Raw genomic sequence first — 23,434 nt, 5'->3', positions numbered from 1 at the left:
GTATTCAGCAAAACAATTTTTCTTTTCATTTACACACAAAAACACGTTGCAATGAGAACATTTACTATGAGGTTTCGACTGAATCTTTTTCAAACTACAAACCTCACACCTTCCCCTATTTTCTACGAAAGTAGGCCAATGGATGCCTCTATTACCCAAGCGAACGTCTTTTATAGTAGAGTACTCAGATTTGCGTCTTTTGGAAGGGCCAGCTTTCGCAGTATTATCAGTAGAAGTCTTTCTTTTCTGACTAACATCTTTCATTGTCATCAAGCCTTGAGTAACAGAGCGTCGAAAATCTTTTACAGTGGTTTGTTTCATTATGAGTCCATGAATGACTTATGAATTGACAAATGCGATGTCCAGAAGACCCCAAAACAACCTGTGCCACCATTTCGGAGATTTGCGATCTATACAGTAAAGGGCTCTCAAACGATCAGCTGTATCTACGCCGCCCATATAGCTATTATAATCTTTGACAGCCACAGGACATGTAATGGCAGACTTGGATCCATTTTTTTCTTTACGTAACACAGTTGCCGATTCATTACCATGAAAATTTGATACTAAATGAACCACTTTGTTATCCTTCCATTTCCAATATCCAATTAAATTTGAAAATCGATGATCACTGTCGCCCCTTTTCATTTGAGAATCAGCGATCATATTTCCGGCTAGTCCTTTTCTATTACTTCGGATAGTTCCACAGGCGTAGGTGTTCTCAGTTTTCAGTTTCTCAAGCAAAGCAACAGACGAGAAAAAATTATCAAAGTAAACTATCTTCCCTTTACCCCAATCTTGTTCCGTCAGCTCCAAAACCACTTTCTCTCCCAAGCCATAGCCGGTAAATTTAGAGTTCAGTTCTTCGTCCTTTCCTTGGTAAATTTGAAACTTCTTTATATAGCCTCTCTGGTCAGCTAGACACCACAACTTGTATCCCCTTTTTATGGGCTTCATAGGAAGATATTGTTTCAAGACAGACCTATCTTTAAATTTAATTATAGATTCATCTACACTCAGTTCGCGAGTACCATTATAAACCTCTTGAAATTTTTTATTGAGTGCATCAATCATCAATCTAATTTTATACAACTTATCTTTGCAGTCTCTAGGCTTTTGGGAGTTATCATTGCAATGCAGATGAGATAAAATAATAGCAAATCTGTCTCTGGGCATTGTTTTGCAGAGAAGTGCATTGTTGAGATCAGATTCCGAAGAGTAATGGTCTCTCCACGCCGGACGAGTATTGTAACCCATAAAAAAGTTCATACCTATAAATGTTAGAAGTTCCTCCTTTTTTAGGTTCAATACTTTGCCTCTCTGAGTAGCATAAAGGTTGCTTTGGTACACAATATTATCAATAATATCTTCAATCAATACTAAAAATATATCAGTCGGGGTGTTACAGTGAGCAAAGTAGTCTTCTATTACTCCAGTATCTAGAACGTATTCCGGTAAAATTGTATCTAGGTCCTTCTTTTTCCATTTACGGTTTGGTTCAGGTAATCGCTGATTAGTTCTGTGTGAGGACGTATTTGCAGACGGTAGATCAGTCTGAACACTAGATCCAGGTATTGGTGATGGTGGTACCTGATTTACAGGGCACTCCAGTTCAACTTGTTTTGAAGGCGATGATCGCGGATCTTCGGCTAAAGTATTTTCTAGAGCTCTTTCAAAAATCTCATCGAAGCCTATTGGTGAGGGTAGTTGAATATTTTCCACTTCATCATCGGACACACCTGCTTTAGACTCTTCGTTATAGTCCGGAATCTCTTCTAATAGCAGGGCTTCAATTAGAGCAGTATTCTTAGTAATATCCATCTCAATGGCTAAAACAATAAAAAAATAGCTCAGAAAAAATAATAAAAAGAAAAAACAATAATGTTTGATAAACCAAAATACCTACTTCATCGAGTATGTGTATTATCAAAGTTCATGATTTTTTAGACTAAAATCACCTGACGGTACTTTTAAGTCCTCATCAGTTTTTATCAAATATTCTTATAAAATAAAGTGATAACATGTTATACCAGCTTTTATAAATGTACTCCGTGATATAAACAACGTAATTAGTAAAAAAAATAGTACTTACCTATGATATTCTATTTATAAACATTTTACAATTACACCGCACAGTAAAGTGAAAAAATGTCCGACCAGTTGTAACTCGCTGTTCAAATTTCTCGACAATGTCGCGCGGTAATACAAATAACGCGCTGTGATTGGCTTACGGAAACGGTACTCTAAAGGAATCTCAGTTGTTGTTAACATAAAGTTATTTCGTACTTAAGTTATTAGACGAAAAATGTGGAGGTACTTCTAAGTACCGTAAGGAGGGAAAGGGTTAAATTTTATTGCACCCAAGAAGCAATTTTCATGCGTAGTTGCAATCTAGTTCGCAGTGCGTAGCTAATGTAATATCCGGGCAAATAAAACGTGCCGACGTAAATCTCCTGGTAGTGCACAAACCTAATAAATCTACTAAGATTTATTATTAATATATATTCTACACTTATCTTCATACTATAAAGTTAAATATGTCACGTAGCTACGTAAGATAACCATGTAGTAAGGTCATTGGTTATTTTTTTTGTGAAAATCAGATTTTTAGCGAAAGAGAATTTAGCTTAATTTTTATTTATTTTTTCTAAAACTGTTTATTTTACACGCTAGAAAATTTATACATATTATATTGATATACTTCCTTCGCCTTTAAAATAGGATATTGTGTAGCATCTCTTAATTATTCGTATTTAAAGTAATACATACCTTTCCTACGTAAATTTGTATGTTTCTATATGTCTATGTGTTTGTATGTTCGTACATCCTAAACCTTGCCTTCTCCTTCATGTCTTTTATTTCCATCCAAAGGTTGTCTGGTAGAGATCGCCTCGAGAGATTTTTACAGTTCCCACCTCGCCGCAATTTTCTAAGGCGCAGTAAAACAGTTTCGATTGCACTAAAATAAATAATTTTACCATAGTAGAAAGCTCCCAGAATCAAATCATAATTTAAAAATAAATTATATTAATTTTGGCGCAGAGCTGATTGTAAGATCTAAAGATATGAATAAAATACAAAAAATGGATCAAATCATTGACAATTTAGCTTTTGAAGTTGAAGCGATACCTCAAGGGAACATTAGAAACTTATCCACTGATCCAAATAGCACACCTTTAAAAGTGAAAATAAGAATACGAAAAAAGCATCAAAATGAAATGTTACATCAAGGTATAATTGCAGTACCAAAATTAGGTCATCCAATGTATACAAATGACAAAATTCGTTTAAGTAGCAGTGACCAAACAATTTTGTCTTTCCACGTTGTTATGGAAGAAGACGTAACTCTGAAAAGACCTTTACGAAAGCAAAAACGAATGCTTCATATGCTTAAAAAAGGCAAGTTTACATAATTTATAACTGAAGAGTATTATAGTTTTTGCTTCCCATATATACTCAAAAAATGACTACCATATTTATATTCCTTAACGATTTTAAATTTAAGTACTAAATTTAAATTTAATTGTAAGAATTTCAATTATTTGTTTTAAATTTTATTTCTGCTCTAGCCTGTAAATATTTATACAGTTAAACAGTTTGGTTATTAAATACATTTTTCCTCATGTAGTAATATTGAAAAAAAATAACTTTTTCATCATTTTTATAGCTGGTTGTTTGGGTACCCAAGAGGATGATGATAATTATAAGTACATAAAAAGTACATCAAAAGGAGTTGAAATGAATACTAAATCATTCGAACCCGTCATAACCACATCGACGAATATAATAGAAAAGCGAAATCTAACTTTAGCTAAAAATTATAGTGCCTTCGAAGCTAATCGGCTGGCAAAGGGAACGCGTAAAGACTTTTTAGGGAAATGTAAACCAGGTATCACATAATTAATAATGAATTATAATAATGATATTAAATATATACAAATTTTTAACTATTTATAGGAGGTTGTTTAGATCCACCATTTAGTGAAGACAAATACTCGTATATTCCAAAACATTATGCAGCGAACGCATCTCAGGACAAAAACGTAATTAAAAATATTAAAGTTGAAAGTATTCAATCTGTGACAAAAAATCGTGATACGATAATTAAAAAGGACATTAGTGTTGCTTTAGAAACTCAGGACCCATTACTTAGTCCCATTAACATTAATTCCATTAATAATAATTCTTCAAATTCAATAATAACTTATCCATCTATATCGTCAAATGATTTTCTAATCAATAAAGAAATCAGAAAAAGTGTTAAAAGCATTAGTAATACCTCAAGTATTGCTCGCTCAAATAATTCTAAGAAGTTATTAGAAACATATTTTATATCGCCAAGAAAAATACAATTGGACAAATTACAAGAAAAATCCGATAGTTTCTCCGACTACAGTACAGAAAGACTTTCTTTAGAAATCAACTCTTCTCAATTTCAAAATAGTGTTAATGAACTTGAACCAGATGCAATAATAGATTTTAATGATACAGTAGACCTTAAATCGCTAATAAAGGATAAAACTGAAATGAATTCAAACTTAAACATTGAAAAGTCTAAGACGTCTGAATCAATACTGTCGTTTAGTAATGTCAATTTAAGAGAAAGTGACAAAATTTTGGTTAAGAAAAACGACGAAGATCTCACATGCAGTAGACAGTTGAGCAATCAATTTCATAAGACAGCCTCTGCAAATAATTTAGTTTTGAGTGAAAATTATAACTCAAAGGTACAAGCAAGTATTGGTGATAATTTAAGTAACGTTATTTATAACGAATACAACCAGCACAAACTAAGTTCTGAAAGAAGTGAAGATGTAAAAGAAATAATTAATGAAGAAACCACTAAGAGAGAAATAACTCAAGACAAAAACTTGAACACAAAATCAGATTTCTTAGAGCCACTGGATATAGAGAATCGTGAAACAACTACACTACCAAAGCTTGAAGATAAAAATGATTTAGACTTTGAAACCGGTGCAATTCAAAAGATAAATACAACGGAGGAATTTAACAGTAATAACTCTATGCTTTCGCCATGTTTAAAATTAAGTAAAGTAGATATTAATGATTCCATAGAGCAAAAAATTAATATTTCGCAACCTAATGATACTAACAGTAGGTTACTAGTTAATGAAATATCTTCAGTGAACAATGGTCATTATTCAAATTTAGGCTTATCTAACTCTAACTTAATTAAAAGTAATAGTCGAGAACAATTAAATAATAAAGATGATTTGGCTTTAAAATTGCAAGGAGACGTAACATTGGAACATTATTCCGAAGAAAAGATTAATGAAGAAAAACTGTCAGCAGAAAAGCTGTCAATTAATATTAAACACGAAACAATTCTTACTGCGGACGAAGAGTTTACGAATAAAGCTCCATTTATAACCAAAGAAGAGAACTCTCAAATTGATTTGCAATTAATAACCGAGGATCATGAAACTACAACCCAACATACATTCACACCAATTGAGAGCGAAGTTAAAAGTAGTCTTCGAGAACTAAGTATGGATAAAGTCAAAATGGAAGACTTGGCCCTAAATAATGACGTGGAAAGAATAATTGAACAACAAAATGTACAAAATATGTTCAAAGATAAACCTAGTATGGAGAAATTTACTAATGAAAATAAATCTTTGACAGTAGGTGAAAACGCTCAGAGTGTTTTACAAATTCAAGAGAAATATAATCATATGACAGAAATAGTAAACAGCGATCTTATATCAATTAGAAACGAGGAACTAAATAAATCTCAGATGATGATTCCCGAAGATATTTACAATAAAGGGAATTATTCAAATGATGACTTGAACAATGTAACAAGTTACACGTGTGAACCAGATGAAATAACTGATTATGTAAATCAAAACGAAGCGGAAGATAGCGAATATAATGTTATAAATTCTGCCAGTTTTATTACAAAAATTAATAACAACGTGAGTAAAATAACAGGGTCCCAGTTGAGTACAGTAAGTATTGATAAAAATTGATTAACTTTACTTAGTAACAAAATATTACTTTTGTATTTGAAATATGTAATTTTATACGATTGCTCAAGTGTTTGTTATTTTCGCGCCAATATAATGTAAAATGTTTTGTGATATTAAAATAGAGTGGGGCGATAAAGAAAACCGAATCGCTGTGATAGCATTATATTAAGTAGTTAAGGTCCAAATCAGGACTTTTTAGATTCTATATACGCTTGGTATTAGTCAATTGCTTTTATACCGAGCTAAACGGTGGCGTGTCGTAAAGTTAGATCCACCCAATCTTGATTAGCACGCTCCAGATTTCGTCAAAGCTGAATAAGCACTTAATGATGACCAGTCCGGACTAACATCATCCACTCATGATCTTTATCTACTGGATTATGATTAACGGTTAGTTTTAGAGAGTAAGGCTTGCTCTTAACGCTTTGACAATTTGGAGTCCTTAAAATAATACATACGATTGGCAGTAAAGAATATTCCCACAGAAAAAGTGAATACTGATATTGATAACTGACCTCAGCTTTTAAAGGACTGTATTGCAGCCAATAGAGACTACTACGAATATGCTAATAATATAATTAATGGTTCTATAATGATGTATTAATCTTATGCACTGTAATAGTCATAAATATTTATTACTATTATATCATCATGTTTGTAATTTGTACATACGATGAATAAAATTGTTTTTTTTTTTGTAAACAATATTTTTGGCATGACAATTAAATAAATGCACGTAATAATAATTAATGTCGCAACGATTGCGGTAAAAATATGTTCCAATAATTTTTACTTGTTTAATTTTCTTATTTCAGAACGAAAACGAGAAATCTATTACAGGGAATAATATGAAAGATTTGTCAGAGAGTAAAAGTAATATTATTAAACGAGACCTCGTACCTACGTACGATGACCATTTTGATGAAAATGTTAGTAGTAAAACTGATTACGACAATCTACTTCAACAAAATTTACCTTTAACTCGAAATTTGCTGCAAGATAATGGTCTACATAATAGAAATGAATCACTTATATCTCAATCAATAACCAAATATGACAAAATGCCAGCAATTGTAGACCTCCATATAGATAATGATGTTAAGAGTAGTTCCCTTACCGTAGAGATTATAACAAAACCAGATGAACATAATAATTTACATTCGCACTCGCACAATAATTTTTCTCCAAATGAAAATCAAACAGAAACTATAACTTTAGAAAATCTTGATAAAACCGTTACAACTGATTTATCAAAAGATATATCTGAAGTTATTAAACAAGCATCTACAGAACAAATAAACAAAGGTGATCACAAAAATTTAAATTTGAACTTGAATAACAATTTCGCTTCAACGCAAAATCATACAGATATTATCAGTTTAGAAAATTTTCATGAAAACCTTGCAAATAATTTACAAAAAGAAACCGACGAAGTCTTTGAAGAAGTACCAACTAAAGAAGTAAACATAGTGGAGGAAATAAAAATGAAGCCTAAAATTGATATACTAAGTCAAGAAAAATTAAATAATAGAAGTTTACAAGAAATTTCCTCTACTAAAAAAATAACAGCTCCATTAAATAATGAATTCAAAAATAATGATTATGGTTCTTTTTCAAATAATAAACAAGAGGAAGAACTTATTTATCTCCATATGGCATTCCAAAGTATGAAATCGGAAAAAAATAAAACTTTTATTAATACTGTAAACACCTTATTGGAAAACAAAACTAACATAAATGCTAACGAAAACATATTAGAGATTAAAACAATAATACGTTCAGACGCCACTCCTATAAAAATACCAATAAATAAAGACTACGATTTATCTCTACAAATTACAAGAGCTCCGGATAAAGATTTGAAAAAACCTCGTGCAATTTCGCTATTTGACAAAGGTAATACATTCATTTTATTTTTGTCCACACGTTCGTTTAATATTTCTTAAGACGCAAGGTATTATGGATGGGATTAAAATCTTAGAATCATGTAAAACTTATTAAATTAAACTAGTCTGTACATAAGAAAGCCCGTGCTTCGCGCATGCTAATAAGCGCGTCATTCGCGTATTCCAAGACTTGCAAGTCCTCCAGGAACTGCCAACGATGGCCCAGTTCCTAAAATGAGTCATTATTTTGACTCTGCAGCTCAACATACAACTTTAATAATTGTTGGTGTCGCTATCTACAATACAATCACACCTGGTGCATTCAAACGCCGCACTACACAGAGACATGTATGAGAGTTTCTAAATGACGCGACAACAATAAGACAAGCTGCCAGTACTGCACACCGTCAACATCGCTATTCGATAACCAACTGGTCTCGTCAGAAACGAGGCCGGATTGTATATCACAGGGAATGAAAATGAATTATACTAGATAGAAACATTGCTGAAGTTTCTTCCGTCAGTTCTTTTCCCAGGGCTAACGCTTTACGACGTGTACTAGTTTTATCAGCCAGGTATTAACAATCGACCAAGTCGAAATTCGGCTCTGTCTAGTGCCTTTGATTTCCAACATAATGGGTTAATTATTATAACTTTAATTTTATGAGTATTTCAGATGAAAATCAATTATTGGAAAACAATCGTCTTAATCAGAGAAATATTACTGCAAATATGAAAAAGACTATTCAAGATGGAACAAAAAGCGATGGAAACTTACAAAAAACTTTGGACAGTGTCTACAATAAGAACCTACTGCCCTTACATAAGATCATTAAAAATTTAAGAAATGACGTAGACGGTTTAACGAAACAAAAGATGTTGATACAAAACAATTTATGCAAAAAAACTGAAATTCCAGCTCTGCGAATACCAAAGACGAATGAAAACTGTGGTTGTACACAATTTCTTCATTAAAAAGAGATACCGTGTCAAAACAGATCTGATTTCGTGTTGTCTTTTATTCAAAAAATGCATTATCATTTCATTAATCCTTTTATTATCAGGCTTTTATTGCATTCTGATAAACATTCATATATGCAAAAGACGCAGCTAAGATGTTTATAATTCTACTAATCCCATGTTATATAATAGCACAATAACATGTATAATGTATTCATCGTGTAAATTACGATAATTTTATGGTATAAAATAATCTAAATGCATTTTCAATTTCGAATGTTTTGGCTAAATTGGGTTACATTATAAACGAAATATATAGACTTACTAACTACTAACTATAGACTTTTCCGATAGATCTTCCGACAACCTTGAAAAGGTCGTCTCTAGTTTGTGGGTAGATGTTTTACGCTGTCCTGGTTATCACCTGGTCATCAGTAGCCACCATTTATTTGGGATGCTATGCAATGATGTCCATTCATTTAGCGACTGTGAGATTACCAACGAAGCTGAAATTGATGGATAATATTGCATTGGTGTAGGTAACCACTGGTAATGCTTTGTCACATAGTCGTAGACTTTTCTCTTAAGGCGAGAGATAATAATTAAGAGATTTATGAACCAGAACATGTTGCGTTATTCTCCGAACAAGCTAAGTAAATTATTATTTATACACCTCTTTCTGTTTTTGTTATCTTTTTCGTATCCCAAAGTCACGACGAGTTCTTCCATGATCCGCCATTGCTACTACCAATGCTAGGAGCATGCATTGAGAAATTTTCAGCTTTAATAATATAATCATTTTCTGACATTTACGGGTTTATGGACTATTACATGAAGGTAAGAAAACGAAGTTTCGTTGTCAAAAGTTTATTAGGCTGTCGCTATGCAAAAGAAAAAAATTTAGATTAATGTAACATGTATGAGAGCGATCACTTTATACAAGATTAATGGAAATATTATAAAAGGTGACAATTTTTAAAGCTTTTAGTTGATAAATAATGGTATAGTATTTTATACTTAATTTGTTAAAATATCATAATTCCATAAAAGTAAACGATTTTAAGTAGTCTTTATACTTCAAAATATAGTAAGTTTTAATAAATATTACATTAATACAAAATATGGAAATTTTTGGTTCCCATTTTTGTATTAATGAAGGATGTTTGATTCCCTTCTGTTTAGATTTTACTAATAAGGACACGGAATAGGTACGGATAACGTTAAATTTATTCTCAGTAACTGTAACCTCATGTTGTGCGGAATATATATTATAAATTACGCAAAATGTTCTACAGTTCTCCAGTCGTAAATTGCTGTAAGATGTTGATGTGAATAAAAAAAAAATCGCATGAAATTTTTTGCCGGTATGCCAAATCAACTGCCGCGTACACTTAATGTTATGTACAGCAAATTTTATTCCATTATCAGTCAATTTCACATTCTACATCTATGAATGATTCTCGATCTTTAAAGAATTGCAAATTATTATATATATTCATTCTATCATGCGTTTGATTTTATAATATTGAGGAATATCATTTGAGATAAAGCCTGTTTATATCCTGTGATGTAAAACCTGTTTAGTTTTTGCAAATATTAAGCGGAAAGATAGCTCATACATAAGGCGTTGAGAGTGTAAATCTTTAGTTAAATGAGCAAACAAACTTAGATTATAGCGACGCGTTTGTTGCGAAGTAAACAAGTGATGTGAGTGATAAATGCTCCATTAATTTTTAAGCTGATTATCTATAACTAAGTACGTATTTTGTATTATCAAGACATTTATCGAACAGGAGCAAGACAGAGCATTCATAACAGTCGCGCGTATATTTTTGATTAACACAGTTTATGTAAACGATGTGATGATTTTTTTCTAATATAAATTTAGACATTTGAATTATTTGTTATTAAATTAAATTGATTTAATGGCTGCAAATAAAGTAAAAACAGTTTCCGAGATCGTTGAAAATGGAAATGAAAATGCCGCAAGTTTGGACCACGCACTCCACGTTGCAGGTTTGTTATTATATTATAAAATATTATTCTTAAAGCTTTCAAACAAAAAGTTTCTCATGCTAAATAAAAAAAGTTTAACATGACATACTACAAAAGATGTTGTCAAATTGTTTTCTAAAAATAGCCCTATTTGATTTGATTAGTTTATAATGGCAAAAAATATGTAATAGCAACTTTCAAAAAATTTTCAAAATAGTTTATATGTAGTAAAAAATATTTATAATAAATATATAATAAAATATATATAAGAAAAGTTAAAACACACCTTGAAATTGGTTCTTTATTCACGCAAGAATTACTTACGCATAAACAATCATTATATGTTTTGATGCAAGAAACTAAAATCAAACGCAGGAATATTATAACGAAAAACATCAAAAGCAAATTTGTTGCTAAAATAATTGATTATTCATTTTATAGAATTCATATAAATGTATAATTTTATGTGCAGTTTTTGTTTAGTCTAATTTCGAATTTAATAATGAAGTAGTGATATCTAAAGAAAAATGTTTTAGCATCTTCTAGAATGTTGTATAAAATTTCGATTATTAACCGCAGGCATGCTTAACCAAAGCTAGTGTAAAATAAGTTTTTGGATTGTTATCTCCTCCCTCTTTGTCGTATCTTTTATCATCCTATCATCACCATCGTATTCCTTACTACTGATAGTCGTGTCCCTTATTGAAAAGTTGTCGTGCACTACATCGTACATATCATCTGTGCCGGTCCTCGGTGGTGTATACTCGTATTGTTTCGACTAATATGATGTCGTGGTTTAAACCGGATCGGCCAGTGCACGGGTCTATGGCCTCGTGGTTACCATCCAAGGTTTTCTATAACAGCTCAGATAAAGAAGTTTCTTTTTTACATTTTAAGTATATATAATTTATTTTAATGTTCAAAGTAGTCAGCTATTACCGTAATAATAACTTATCAGGCACGTAAAAAAGGATGATATGCCCACTAAAACAGATAGAAAGCGATGTCTTTGGCCATTGGCAGCGTATGATTATCGTAAAAAACGCGTGTCATGCTCATAGTCTTTGTACGATATACTCATGCCTTTAAGTGAAAACTACGGAAAAATATTTTTGTAAACATTTTGTTATTGCTCCGTGCATGTTACGCAACGATATTAGTCGGTGATGTAGAGGTTAAACCTAGTGCCTTAGTTCCCAAAGTTGTAAAGGTTACTTTGGGGTTCACAGGAGACTTGATGAAAGTCAACGTCAGTGTGACAAAAAGTGAACACAATTCATCTGCCGAAATCCATGAAAATTTATCTGCTTTCGATAGTGAAAAACAAGAAATTTAGTTTCATTTCACATAAAACTAAAATATAACCTCGACTTACAAAGTGCCCCTGCCGAGCTTAATGCTTGTGGTTTGTCTGCATGCAATCTATAAATGCGTTAGTATTTTTTGCCAATTTTTGGAAATATGGCAGAAATGCTACAAATACACATACAGTCCACCGGAACTGCTACCAATAGACTAACTAAATTTTGAAAGTGGTAAATATTTTTGCCTGAAACGTATTTTATGGCCCCCGTCGAGGACCTCTCATTCCCCTATTTTGTTTTAGGGACGGGGCTATCATTACATTTTTTTCATTTTTCACTTTTATTTCACTCTCTCTTTCATCCTTTTCATTTTCTCTTATTCTGTATTTATATTTCATTTATACATAGCCTCCCAACCTTCGCCATATTGCTTAAAGATTTTTATTATACAAATTTACAATTACCAATATCATTCTCTTTTTTATTTATTTCCTTGAACATTTTTTTATCAAGTAATTTTATACAATAATCTTATCTATAATATCTTTTATATATAATATCTTTTAATTTTTCTAGTTTTTTATGTAACAATTAAGTCTTCTTATTTAGTTTTGTTTCGTTTTGTAACGTCATTGACGACATTATGACTAAACCGCAGGAAGATGTTGCGGCTATCCTCGTCTTCTGGAAGAGAAGCGACGTCCCTGTTATAAATGCTCCTAGCCTTTTCCCTTTCAGAAGACATTCTCCACTCTCCGTGCCTAATACGTTCCTATTACGGTTAACGTTTAAAACATTGCAATGCAAGTATTGGGTTGGTTTTCAGATTACTGTTTTCGTTTTAATACTCATGTTTTGTTTTCAGGCCTTGGGTGGTACAATATCGTATATAGTCTAGTGTTGGCATTATTTCTTGTAGCGGCGATTGTAGATCCTGTAGGTTACTCTTACGTGTTGCCTGCCGCGAAATGTGACCTTGGCATGACGGACGAACAGCGTGGCTTTTTGGCCTCTGTGCCTTATATAGGTATGACATTTAAAAAAAAAAATTTTTTTACTGATTTTTGAATTTCGTAACCTTGCACAGGGCAAGATTAGCGTGCGAGTTTGAGAGATAGAGTGCGAGGAAGTTTTTGGGAAGGGCTGTAATTAATGAATATCTTTGAATGATCAACTATGTTTAGTGCAGACAAAGTAAAGAATGTAATTAGTCAAATATCTTGCTTGCTCTATCAACTTCATAAATTTTTAATAAGTTTTAAAAAAATATTATATTTATCTATATGAGTAGTATTATGGATAATATAAAAGTTTATAGATATTACATTAATATATATCAGTTCACGATATTTGTCCGCTAATACTAAAACTAAACTGCTAAAATAATTAATTCAAAAATTAAATATACGCATGTAATATCCGAATATTATTTTGCTAGTTATAAAAGTTAACCTTCTTTGTGGTCAAGGAAAAACTGAACATTTATTATTTCGTTAATAATGTTAAAATTAACGAAAAAAACGTGTGAGTATCAATTGTTTCATTCTTTTAATTTGTACAAATAAAATAATATTACATGGATTTTTGTAGTTTAATTATTTTATTTAGAATTGAGTTATTTAACATTGACGTCATTTGTTACGAAGAATTAGTACTTCATATATTTTGTTGTATGTATAATCGCAATATTAAATAGATTAATTTTTGACCGCAGGAATCGTCATAACTTCTTTTCCTTGGGGATACTTGGTGGATACAAAAGGAAGAAAGTTAACAATCGTTTGCAGCTCTTTAACAGCTGGTAGTATTGCAATTCTCTCCGCATTTATGCCGAACTTTGTTAGTTTTACAATATGCAAATTTTTGACGTCAATATGGTGAGTTTTCGTTTAACAATGAAAAAAGCATTTTCATTCAAAACGTTAGGTAATCATAATTCGCGTAACAATAAGTTACGCAGTTACAAAGTTCAAATAACGACCCTGACAACATCGAAAGACACTGGATGCATGCCACTTTCAAATATATGGGAGAGGCTTATGTGTCCAGCAGTGGGCGATTTATAGCTGAAATAATGACGATGATGTAGACTTTGGTAATATCATTATAATTGCATGATAATGCTTTATGAAAAATATCGAGTATTTTTTTAAACACTTACTGATCCTCTTTTTTTTTGATGTAGTTGTTTTTTTTAGTCTTAAAAGGTTTGTTCACATGTTTCGAAAATAACTGACATGGTCTAAGGGTTTCGAAGTGGAGACCACGGACTGGCAAGCGTAGCGAAGGACGTCTAACTACAAGGTCGAAAGATGACCTTGTTAAAATTGACAGAAAACGTTGGATAGAGGCCGTTCCCGACCGGTCCTATTGGAAGGGTGAAGCTTATGTCCAACGTAGAATGCCTTACGTTAAAAATAATGATGATGATGTCGCTATACTATTATTTCATAAATATTTACAAGAGTTTCTTTTCTTAACACATAGAAGTAACATATAACAATATTACTAAGAAAAAATACTGTTAATAATTAGTAATTTCTTTAAGCATAGCGTGTCCAGCCGCAGTGCCATATACATTCATAGGGGAAATCGTTCCAATGAAATATAGAGATGTTACACTTTCTGTAACCAATGCCTTGCAAATACTTGGAGCTACTTTAGTACCGTGTAAGTATATAATTTTAATATTACTTAATTATTAGTAATAATAATGTATTAGATTGAAATATCAAATAATGAGTAACGAAAATCAATTTCTAAACTTTTACAAATTTCCATTCCAAATTGTATTGTTAATATGTATAAATTTTAGCTGTATTTACCCGTAAGTGAAAATTGTGTAAAAAAAATTGTAAATTTTTTTTTTTTATAAAACGCTGTCGTGCCGAGAAGAAAGATCCGTATCAAATAACGGCAACCCTCTCCCAACTGTCTGCGTTTAGTTAAAGCGAAAGATAAATGCTGTAAAAAAAAAACACCAGCGATACAAATTAGGATTAATTAAAAAAAAAAGTAGTCTTATTGAAAAATAACTGCATTACGATTTAGGATGGTGTCTATTAGTGAGGTCATCAAGAAGTAATTGTAATCATTTTAGTACATATTTTTGATCTTTATCTATCATTTCATGCTGTTCTTAAACTGTTTAAACGCGTAATTGGATCCTGTTTATTATATTTCATGACATTCATACACGTTTCAAACGCCTTCAAACAGCATCAAGCCTTTTGATACTACTTTTATAATGCAAAGAGCCAAGGTATGAAACAATTTTCTTTTATAAAATGGTCTTTGTTATTAGGGACTTTCGTTCGTTTCCCTATCTTGGGTACGCTACCACCTATAACTTGGAAGTGTTCAAGTCAATAGTAAATAGTTTTCTTCGAGGCAAACATGTAGAATCTCAGACTACGTTAACGCTTAACATCAGACAAGAAAGAGGTATTTGACCTCTTTGCCTATAGCCGTTAAAAAGAGAGACAAGACAATTAATAGGTATGTTATTAATATTTATAGTATTAAGCGTCGGTAATATATATAGATTCAAGTGTGGAAGCCACACCAGTAAACATTAATTTATGAGCTCTAAGCTTTATGATAGCTTCGCGCTAAGAACGGTCTGAACACAGGAAAATTAACCTAGTACTGTTATAAATTTTTCTTATAGTCATTACATCCATCTAGTAAACCTTTAATAAAACAGGTCCACCAACAGTTACAGCATTATTTTAGATTTACTAATAATATTAATTTTTTCTACTTCAGTATTTGCCTGGGCTATCCTACCACTAGAATTCAGCGCCAATTTTGGATCATATGATTTTCGTCCCTGGAGACTCTTGACGATAATGTATGGTTCCATATTTATAATAGCAGCTTTATTACTGTCTTGCGGACCTGAGAGCCCAAAGTATCTTCTTTCACGAGGAAAACACGAAGAAGCTCTTAATGTTTTAAAAACAATTTATTCAAAAAATAAAAGAAAATCAATGGATGAATACCCTGTAAGAAATGATTTTTTACTTACTTTTTAATAACTTTCCTTGCAGTATGTAAAGCAAGAAATCAAATATTATTAATTATAACTTAACCATATATTATGAGATTTATTTCGGACAGTGAACAATGGCCTTACAATATTGCACCAAATATCACATATATTATAATGAGCGTTATAAATATTTGTGTTTACAGATAAAATTTCTCAAAACAGAAGATTTTGTAAAAAAGGATGAACAGGGATTTTTTTCTTCGATCAAAGCCCAGTCATTGCCGCTGTTCAAAGCACCATATTTGAAATGGATGGCCCTTAACAGTTTCATTTTTTTCGGTTTATTTGCAACGTAAGTTTTTATTAACATTTCATGTTTTAATCCATATACCTACATATTCACAATACATGGCTGAACTAATGCAAAAATAATATTCATTTAACGTCGAGTGTGTCTCTCTAATGATTAATAACATTTCTGGGCGTTTGTCCGAAGTCTATATGGGAATCGTCCTCTTTTTGTTAATTAAAAACATAATCATAGCTCTTAAAAGAATTCTGAATAAAGCCAACCACAAATAATCAGGTCTGAAATCCTATTAACAATTCCTCCAAAGTTTTTTTCATTTACATATCAACGTAACTTTTAGTATATTATTTACATTCTTTAAAGCAGCATATTACGCTATTTTAGACACGTATTACTCATAAAAATATAGTACTTAATCATTGGTGTAGCTTATATTTCTTTTCTCCTTTTTCATAAAATTTATTTAAAAGATTAACTTAATGTTTTATAATTTATGCACTTACTTTTTCATCCACATTGTCTTTAAATCGAAGAGTATATTGTTACAAAGATAAATAAATCAAATACTAATATTCATCACATTTATATAGTACAGATAGTACTCCACAGTTCATATTGTAAAGAACTTCTTCGTTTTAGACTAAATGGTCTCTACGTGTGGTTGCCTGACGTATTGAATCGCGTGTTGACAGGAGACGGAGAAGGTCTCACAGCTTGCAAAGTGATCGACCAACGACTTAACGAGGTATGACATTGATATAACAAATTATTTAATTTAAAATCACTAACAATTACTCATAATTATACTTATACATAACTAACCATATGTAGTCTTTAAGAAAGCAATATAATATGTGTATGTATATACATATATGTGAGCGCAACAATCCAGTACAAGCCAGTTCCAGTTAAACAAATTGTTAACATAATAGAATAGCGTTTAAATTATACACCGAATATAAATAACAATAGTAACTAACTAATAGTACTACAAAATCTAATAAATTTTTTTAAACTAGCTTTGAAATTTTTCTCTGTAAAATTTTTCAACATTGCTAAATGTAAGTCCACTATATAATTAACATTTTAGAATGTGCACTCTTAATTTCTGAGGATAGTGTCTCGTCACCTTGGCGGAATCGAGAAAATCTCTTTCCCTATCCTCTGTTTTCCTCAAAGCATTAATAATAGGGAGTCCAATTATTGACTTTATCAGACCAGATAAAGCCGCTGGTGACTTAAAGTTCTAAAGTAGACACTGATATTCAGCCGTAAAACGCTCCTGGACTTAGGCCTCTCCCATAATTTTCCAATAGGAGTGGTTAAAAGCGTCCTGCATCCAGCGCCTTTTACTTTAATAAAATCATCGGTCTTCCTGGTAGGCGGAAGTTCTACCTGCATTCTTTTTTCCGGCGTTTACAGCGATCTGTTTCGTGCGCTTTTTCGGCTGCGCATTACCACTACAAAATCACTGTTGAGCTCACATGATCCGTCTCAAATTCATCATCATTATAGCTAGCTACATATGCCTCCCCATAGATTACAACCGACCTTTTGCATTATTTGCATAAAAAGTCTAGATGACAAAGAAAGTCTTCAAATGCCAAGTACTGACAACCCTCAAATTATAATACAAGTACGATATTTTAAAAATCTCATCTGGAAGGAATCCAAAACAAAAAAATTGTTATTTGATAACTATCAAAAACGTCTGTTATATAGCAATTTGATCAATCCGTTCCCAAGCTCATAAGAATGTCTCTCGTTAACCAACTCTTCGGGAATAATTAGTTGATATAAGTAGAGGGTAGATATTCGACTTAACTTTTATATGAAACATTTCCAAAAATCAGTTACACATACAACAGTAATTTATTCATACTTCTTCGTTAACGCAACAAGAACTTATTTGAAACGAAAACTTATTTGAACGAAACCTTCGACCTTCAATATCTTTTATCCTGTCTTACGCTCGTGTTCTTATGCTTATGTCGTAGATTACTTATTTTTTAATTACCAGAAATTACAAATCGAAATACAATATTTTGTTCAAAAAATACTTAGTAAAAGGATTGTAATTATCTGATCTTCTAATTGTTTAAAAGGAAACGCAAAAAAGTCTTGCTGAGTCGGACAATAATTCTGTTATAATCAGTATTTGACAACGAAAATTTATCACTATTACCAAATATCTTATTTATATCATGTCATCGTTTATATCAATAGTGAACTTTGATCTTTGATAAAAGTAAGCTATTTTGGTTGATAATAATTTTGGTTAATATCAATAAAATAATGCCTGATGAGTTTGATATTATGGAAGATAATATCAAAATGATTACTTCTATAATGACATATCTCAACTTAAAACTACAAAAGCTTGGAATTCTGATGACATAGAAGAAACCGTAACAAAGTCGGAAAAGTTGTTCATTTGTTATAAACTTCACAAACTTCATTAATATATGTTAATAGTTAGGGCGATATTCCCAAACTCATGTGAAGGCCCCTCAAAGTTAATAAGCTCTTTAAAATTATCGTGTTAATACAAGTTCTTTTACCTGACTCTGATAAGAAACATTTACAACGACTGACTGTTAGTTGGAAGTTAGGTGGAAGACACTTCACATTTACTGGCAACCCCTTACCAGATACTGACAGACCTGAACTACAACTGTTACCTGCCAGTCATGATGAGTTAAAGTTCATCATTCAACTTAAGGCTCTAATAAAATAACGAAGGTCTGACTTTCACGGTATTTTACTTCATCAGACGACATTATGAATATAACGGAGTAATAGCGACGATGAGAACGTCATAACGAACACTACCATCCTTTATTTGCAGCCAACAGTGTCATATTCCTACATGAATTGAATACCACCGCTTTTTATCATACCCGATTTAATCATGCGACTTATCTTGTAACAATGTTGTTCGTATTGTCCACGCACACATAATAAAACGATTTATTCTTATTATGAAATCGAACGAATTATTAAGATTATGGAAAATACATTACAAATCAAGAACTTACATAACGGACTGTAACTAACGTACTGTGACCCTTGTGTTATCAAGTCATAATAGCGTGTCCGCATCTCCTTATTATCTAAAATTATTCACTATTTAAAACTTTTTGGATTTCCCGGCAATTGATTAGGCACGGCCGAAATATCCTCTCTATTTTAATTTGTTTTAACATCTAAATAGTAGTTAAAGTCGATTGTGTTTAAAAATATCAATATTTACAACGAAAAATCCACATGATCATTATTAATCTTAAACGTATATCCGACGTGGCGAATTGAATACATATCATTTGCCATCTATTGTAGAGGATTTTGTCCAACTGTGGAAGTACAATTGAAATGACCTTATATATAAGGTGGACAAAGTCCACTGCTGGCCACGCTTACCGGTGTTCTGCGCGCTTTGTAGCCTGCCTACTTCCAGTTTAAAGTGCCAATCTGTGCTATGTCGATTACTTTGTTCCTCTAAGCATCTCTCATTCGTTATTTGAGCTCGGAGAGAAATTCCGAGCAAAGAACTCTCCAAAGCTCGTTAACTGTGAATTTGCTGATGGCCTGAAGTGAGACACTACATTTCAGTGCCGTTTTTCACCTGTATTTTTATTTATTTTTTTAATTCTATAATCTAAACAGTATTATTTTTATTGAAACATATGCTGTGCTTACGATTAATAATGGTACAAATTTTAATTTCAGACTGAACATGATAACACTGTATGCGACGATTCCATAGACACCAGAACATTTCTCATAAACTCCATAGCGAATGTCTGTTGCAGCATAGTCGCCATAGTTGCTAGCAGTACTGTTAAAATTATCGGCAAAAAAACATTACTGATTTCAGTGTTATTCCTCATTGGACTTTTCTGTATTCTTATCAACGTTGTAACCAATGACATATTGTTTGCCATTTTTATATCCTCAATACCAGTATTGGGGTTGGGAATTGGACCTGTTAATGCGTACGCTGTTCAAATCTTCCCAACACATTTGAGGTAAGTTTTAAATTTCGAATAATCTAAAGAGATAAAAAATGTAACAGTCAGAGGAAGCTCAAACTGTCTATGCTGGGAGTTGCGCTGCGGGATTGAATCAGAAATGTGGAGATCCACAGAAGAACCAAAGTCACCGACGCAGATTGCTAAATTGCTCTTCTGAAGTGACAGGATGTGGGAATTCGCTGGATCGTGGTAACATTTAAGGGAGGCTTTGCGAGTGTGCTAACATCCATTGTCAATGTGAGATAAAAATAGAGGAACACGTGACTGAGATTGTGCTGGAAAAAAGGCTAGTAAAAAATATAAATGACTGAAAATAATTGAATTAAAAAAAGTCCCAAGATAGGGTAAACAAAATGAAAAACATAACTTGTCAATAACTCGAAAAAAAAACACCCTAGAAAGTCCAGTCGAACTTGAAAGTTAATGTCAAAGGACAGACTACATTGCCCACAGAACAAATAACCGCTGGAGCCTTAGTCTTATTGAAGACCACGCACCGGTAACAGCAGTATAGTACTTTCACCCTCAAGGTCAACAGGCGACCCGATGTAGCCCGCTTCCAACCGGACTTTTAGTAAAACATTGGATAAGACCAGAGTCAGTAATGGACTTACGATTGCTAAAATGATAATGAAATATATATTCATTGGGGGCGTTAGAATTTCTTTTTGACTTTCCAATCATATACCTATATATTATTGTTCATTTCATAAAATTAACGAAATTGCAATACTTGTACGAATCGAAATTTTAATATGAAATTAATTTAATTCAACAGAGGCATGGCAGTTGGCTTATCGATGATGATGGGTCGTGTCGGATCTATTGCCGGAAGTAACGTAGCCGGCATATTGTTAAACGCGTTTTGTGAAGTCACCTTTTATTTATTTGGAGGATTTCTAATGTGTAAGTTTTACGATTTCAACTATGGTGATTTATTAAGTACATCTGCGCAATTGTAATGTCTAGAAGATTGTATGTAAATGTAAATGCTTTCGTGAAAGATAGCACATCTTGGGAATGATGTTTTGATTATTTATTAAATATGTAATATATTTTTTTAAGAAATAGTCCTACTGAGTTTCATCCACCTGATCTTCTCAAGTCTTAGGCATTAATTATCTGAATAGATAGTAGACTTATCTTGTCGTCAAAAAGAAATGAATTGCATCTGTCGTCAAATTTTTATTATTTATATTTTGAAAACCTTAGGAGAGTGGTTGCAAATCTTTGAGCGTTGTGATTTAAACAAAATCGCAACCCAAATTGTGTGATGTGTATAATATAATATATAGTAAAATAGTATTATATAATATAATAATATTATTATTAACAACCAGCTCGGACGGTTATGAGAGACGAATAATTGATTTATAAAATTATTAAGAGTGTCATAGGTTACCCATAATTGGCTTAACAAAATTTTTTAATAATTATTTGCCTCATTTAACTTTCAGTGTGCGGTGCATCGGCTTTACTATTGCCAGGTTCAAAAAAAGAAACCAAAGAAGATGTTACGTCAAAGTTGTGAAATAATGAGAAAAGGACTAAAATTTAAATTAATATATTGCTTAAGTTAGTAGAGAAGTGTTATTATTGCAATAAATATTTTTATTAAATATGGTTCCTTTTTATTTTTATTGTCTAATCGTTGTAACTGAAATGAATTGATAACATACTGTTTTCGTCAGATTGAGACTTGTACTACGCGGTCATCTGTGCAGGAGTTGTTACACAGATTAGTCACACTCGGTGTTTAGCACTAATCTGTGTAACAACTCCTGAAGATGCCCCGTGGAGGGGTGAAACACGTGTTGAGTGAATTTACGGTGGCGGTTGTGTAGTTGGCATTGTCTGTCGCATGCGCATTTACGAGCGGGCTGGCGGGCGGTGCACTTTCATGCACGACAACCACTGCATGTACGGAGGTGGCTAGATATTGGTCCTTTCTTATTTAACTTTTCTTACAAAACTATGATAAAAAAGCGCCTCGTCCGTTGGGCGAATAAGGTATTGTATAAATTTTTAAACACAAATATCTAACTGCCATAGAAATCTTATTTTGAATATTTTCTTCGTGTAATGTTTAATGAATGTGTTTGAACAGTTTTGATGATTGATAATTATATTTGCATAAAATATTTAACGCATTGCTTATAAATTAACGTTACATGCTTAACATTAGTAGCAGTACTTCAGCTATAGGGTAGTAAAGGAGATGCTTAGGAGTAAAGAAAAGTCATAAATTACATAAAAGACTTTTGTGTTAGATAAACCACATCACTTTTCAATACGCCATTACGGAATGTGTATAGGTCAGTTACGTGGCTATTTAAACACTTGCGGAAATAATATTAAAAAAGTTTCGGCAGTCGCGCGGCTTGCAGGTTGTAGTTATTTTAATTTTTTAATCTTATAACTTGTAGTTCTGTTTTCCACTTCAACTGTTGCTCGAAGTCCGTCGTCTGTCAACAAGACAATTATTTTAGCGTCAGTCAAGACACGCGGGCTAGCAAGTTGCCGATAAATTATGATGGTTCAAGTGGCAGCTACAATACTGTACTACGAAATGTTACAACTAAGGTTTTGGAGTGCTTGACGCAAATTTAAACATTTTGAAGCGGAACGTTTCGGTTCATTGTTTTTAACGCTGTACACATTAGCCAATAATGAAACAGTTAAGATGCGCCATTGACCCTCCAAATATAAAGTGGACGCCTCGAATCAAAATATAAATATGGTGTTGCTAGACTACAGCATTATATCTCCGTAGAACTCCTGTGATCTATACGGGTATCCGATTTTAAAGTATCCAGTATTCATTACACCTACAGCGGAAGCATATTCCATTTTAAATCTTTTTCCATTGCATTCTCACACGAGAAATAAGTGTGTATTACTAAAAATACTTAATAAATAAATACTTAATATAAGATAGATTTCAATGAAGCTTTATCC

General features: G+C 32.2%; 3 protein-coding genes across 4 annotated transcripts; 2 read left to right on the top strand and 1 right to left on the bottom strand.

Moving 5' to 3' along the window:
* Window positions 1-339: 339 nt before the first annotated feature.
* LOC137932836 (piggyBac transposable element-derived protein 3-like) lies at window positions 340-1,821 on the bottom strand. The gene has a single exon (XM_068776510.1). It carries the CDS (start codon window positions 1,819-1,821, stop codon window positions 340-342), a length of 1,482 nt encoding a protein of 493 aa, XP_068632611.1.
* Window positions 1,822-4,526: 2,705 nt separating this feature from the next.
* LOC137932833 (probable E3 ubiquitin-protein ligase bre1) lies at window positions 4,527-5,993 on the top strand. The gene has a single exon (XM_068776508.1). The coding sequence runs from the start codon at window positions 4,527-4,529 to the stop codon at window positions 5,991-5,993; it is 1,467 nt and encodes a 488-aa protein (XP_068632609.1).
* Window positions 5,994-10,522: 4,529 nt separating this feature from the next.
* Window positions 10,523-22,077, top strand: LOC137932773 (synaptic vesicle glycoprotein 2A-like). 2 transcript variants are annotated; one of them, XM_068776444.1, is made up of 10 exons: window positions 10,523-10,855; window positions 13,004-13,165; window positions 13,853-14,015; window positions 14,687-14,808; window positions 15,907-16,145; window positions 16,336-16,484; window positions 17,082-17,187; window positions 20,172-20,470; window positions 21,255-21,382; window positions 21,934-22,077. In XM_068776444.1, exons 1-10 carry the CDS (start codon window positions 10,765-10,767, stop codon window positions 22,005-22,007), a joined length of 1,533 nt encoding a protein of 510 aa, XP_068632545.1. In that variant the 5' UTR covers window positions 10,523-10,764; the 3' UTR covers window positions 22,008-22,077. The 2 variants fall into 2 exon arrangements, with proteins under 2 accessions (XP_068632545.1, XP_068632546.1); XM_068776445.1 differs by lacking the exon at window positions 13,853-14,015 and having other exon boundaries at window positions 14,692-14,808.
* The last annotated feature ends 1,357 nt before the right edge of the window (window positions 22,078-23,434 follow it).

This window comes from Battus philenor, unplaced genomic scaffold, assembly GCF_028537555.1.
Source record: "Battus philenor isolate CCGP_79_NKW_IND1 unplaced genomic scaffold, ilBatPhil1.0.hap1 SCAF_12, whole genome shotgun sequence".
NCBI classification, from domain to species: Eukaryota; Metazoa; Arthropoda; class Insecta; order Lepidoptera; family Papilionidae; genus Battus; species Battus philenor.
Note: the sequence above shows the minus strand (reverse complement) of the source record. Positions and strands in the feature narration are given on the sequence as shown.

What these genes read in the sequence shown, in the direction of transcription:
- LOC137932836 (XM_068776510.1), bottom strand. Translation starts at nt 1,821, where the DNA reads ATGGATATTACTAAGAATACTGCTCTAATTGAAGCCCTGCTATTAGAA.
- LOC137932833 (XM_068776508.1), top strand. Translation starts at nt 4,527, where the DNA reads ATGAATTCAAACTTAAACATTGAAAAGTCTAAGACGTCTGAATCAATA.
- LOC137932773 (XM_068776444.1), top strand. Translation starts at nt 10,765, where the DNA reads ATGGCTGCAAATAAAGTAAAAACAGTTTCCGAGATCGTTGAAAATGGA. An exon ending in GGCCTCTGTGCCTTATATAG is followed by an intron (nt 13,166 to 13,852) that starts GTATGACATTTA and finishes TTTTGACCGCAG; the next exon opens with GAATCGTCATAACTTCTTTT. An exon ending in TGGAGCTACTTTAGTACCGT is followed by an intron (nt 14,809 to 15,906) that starts GTAAGTATATAA and finishes TTTCTACTTCAG; the next exon opens with TATTTGCCTGGGCTATCCTA.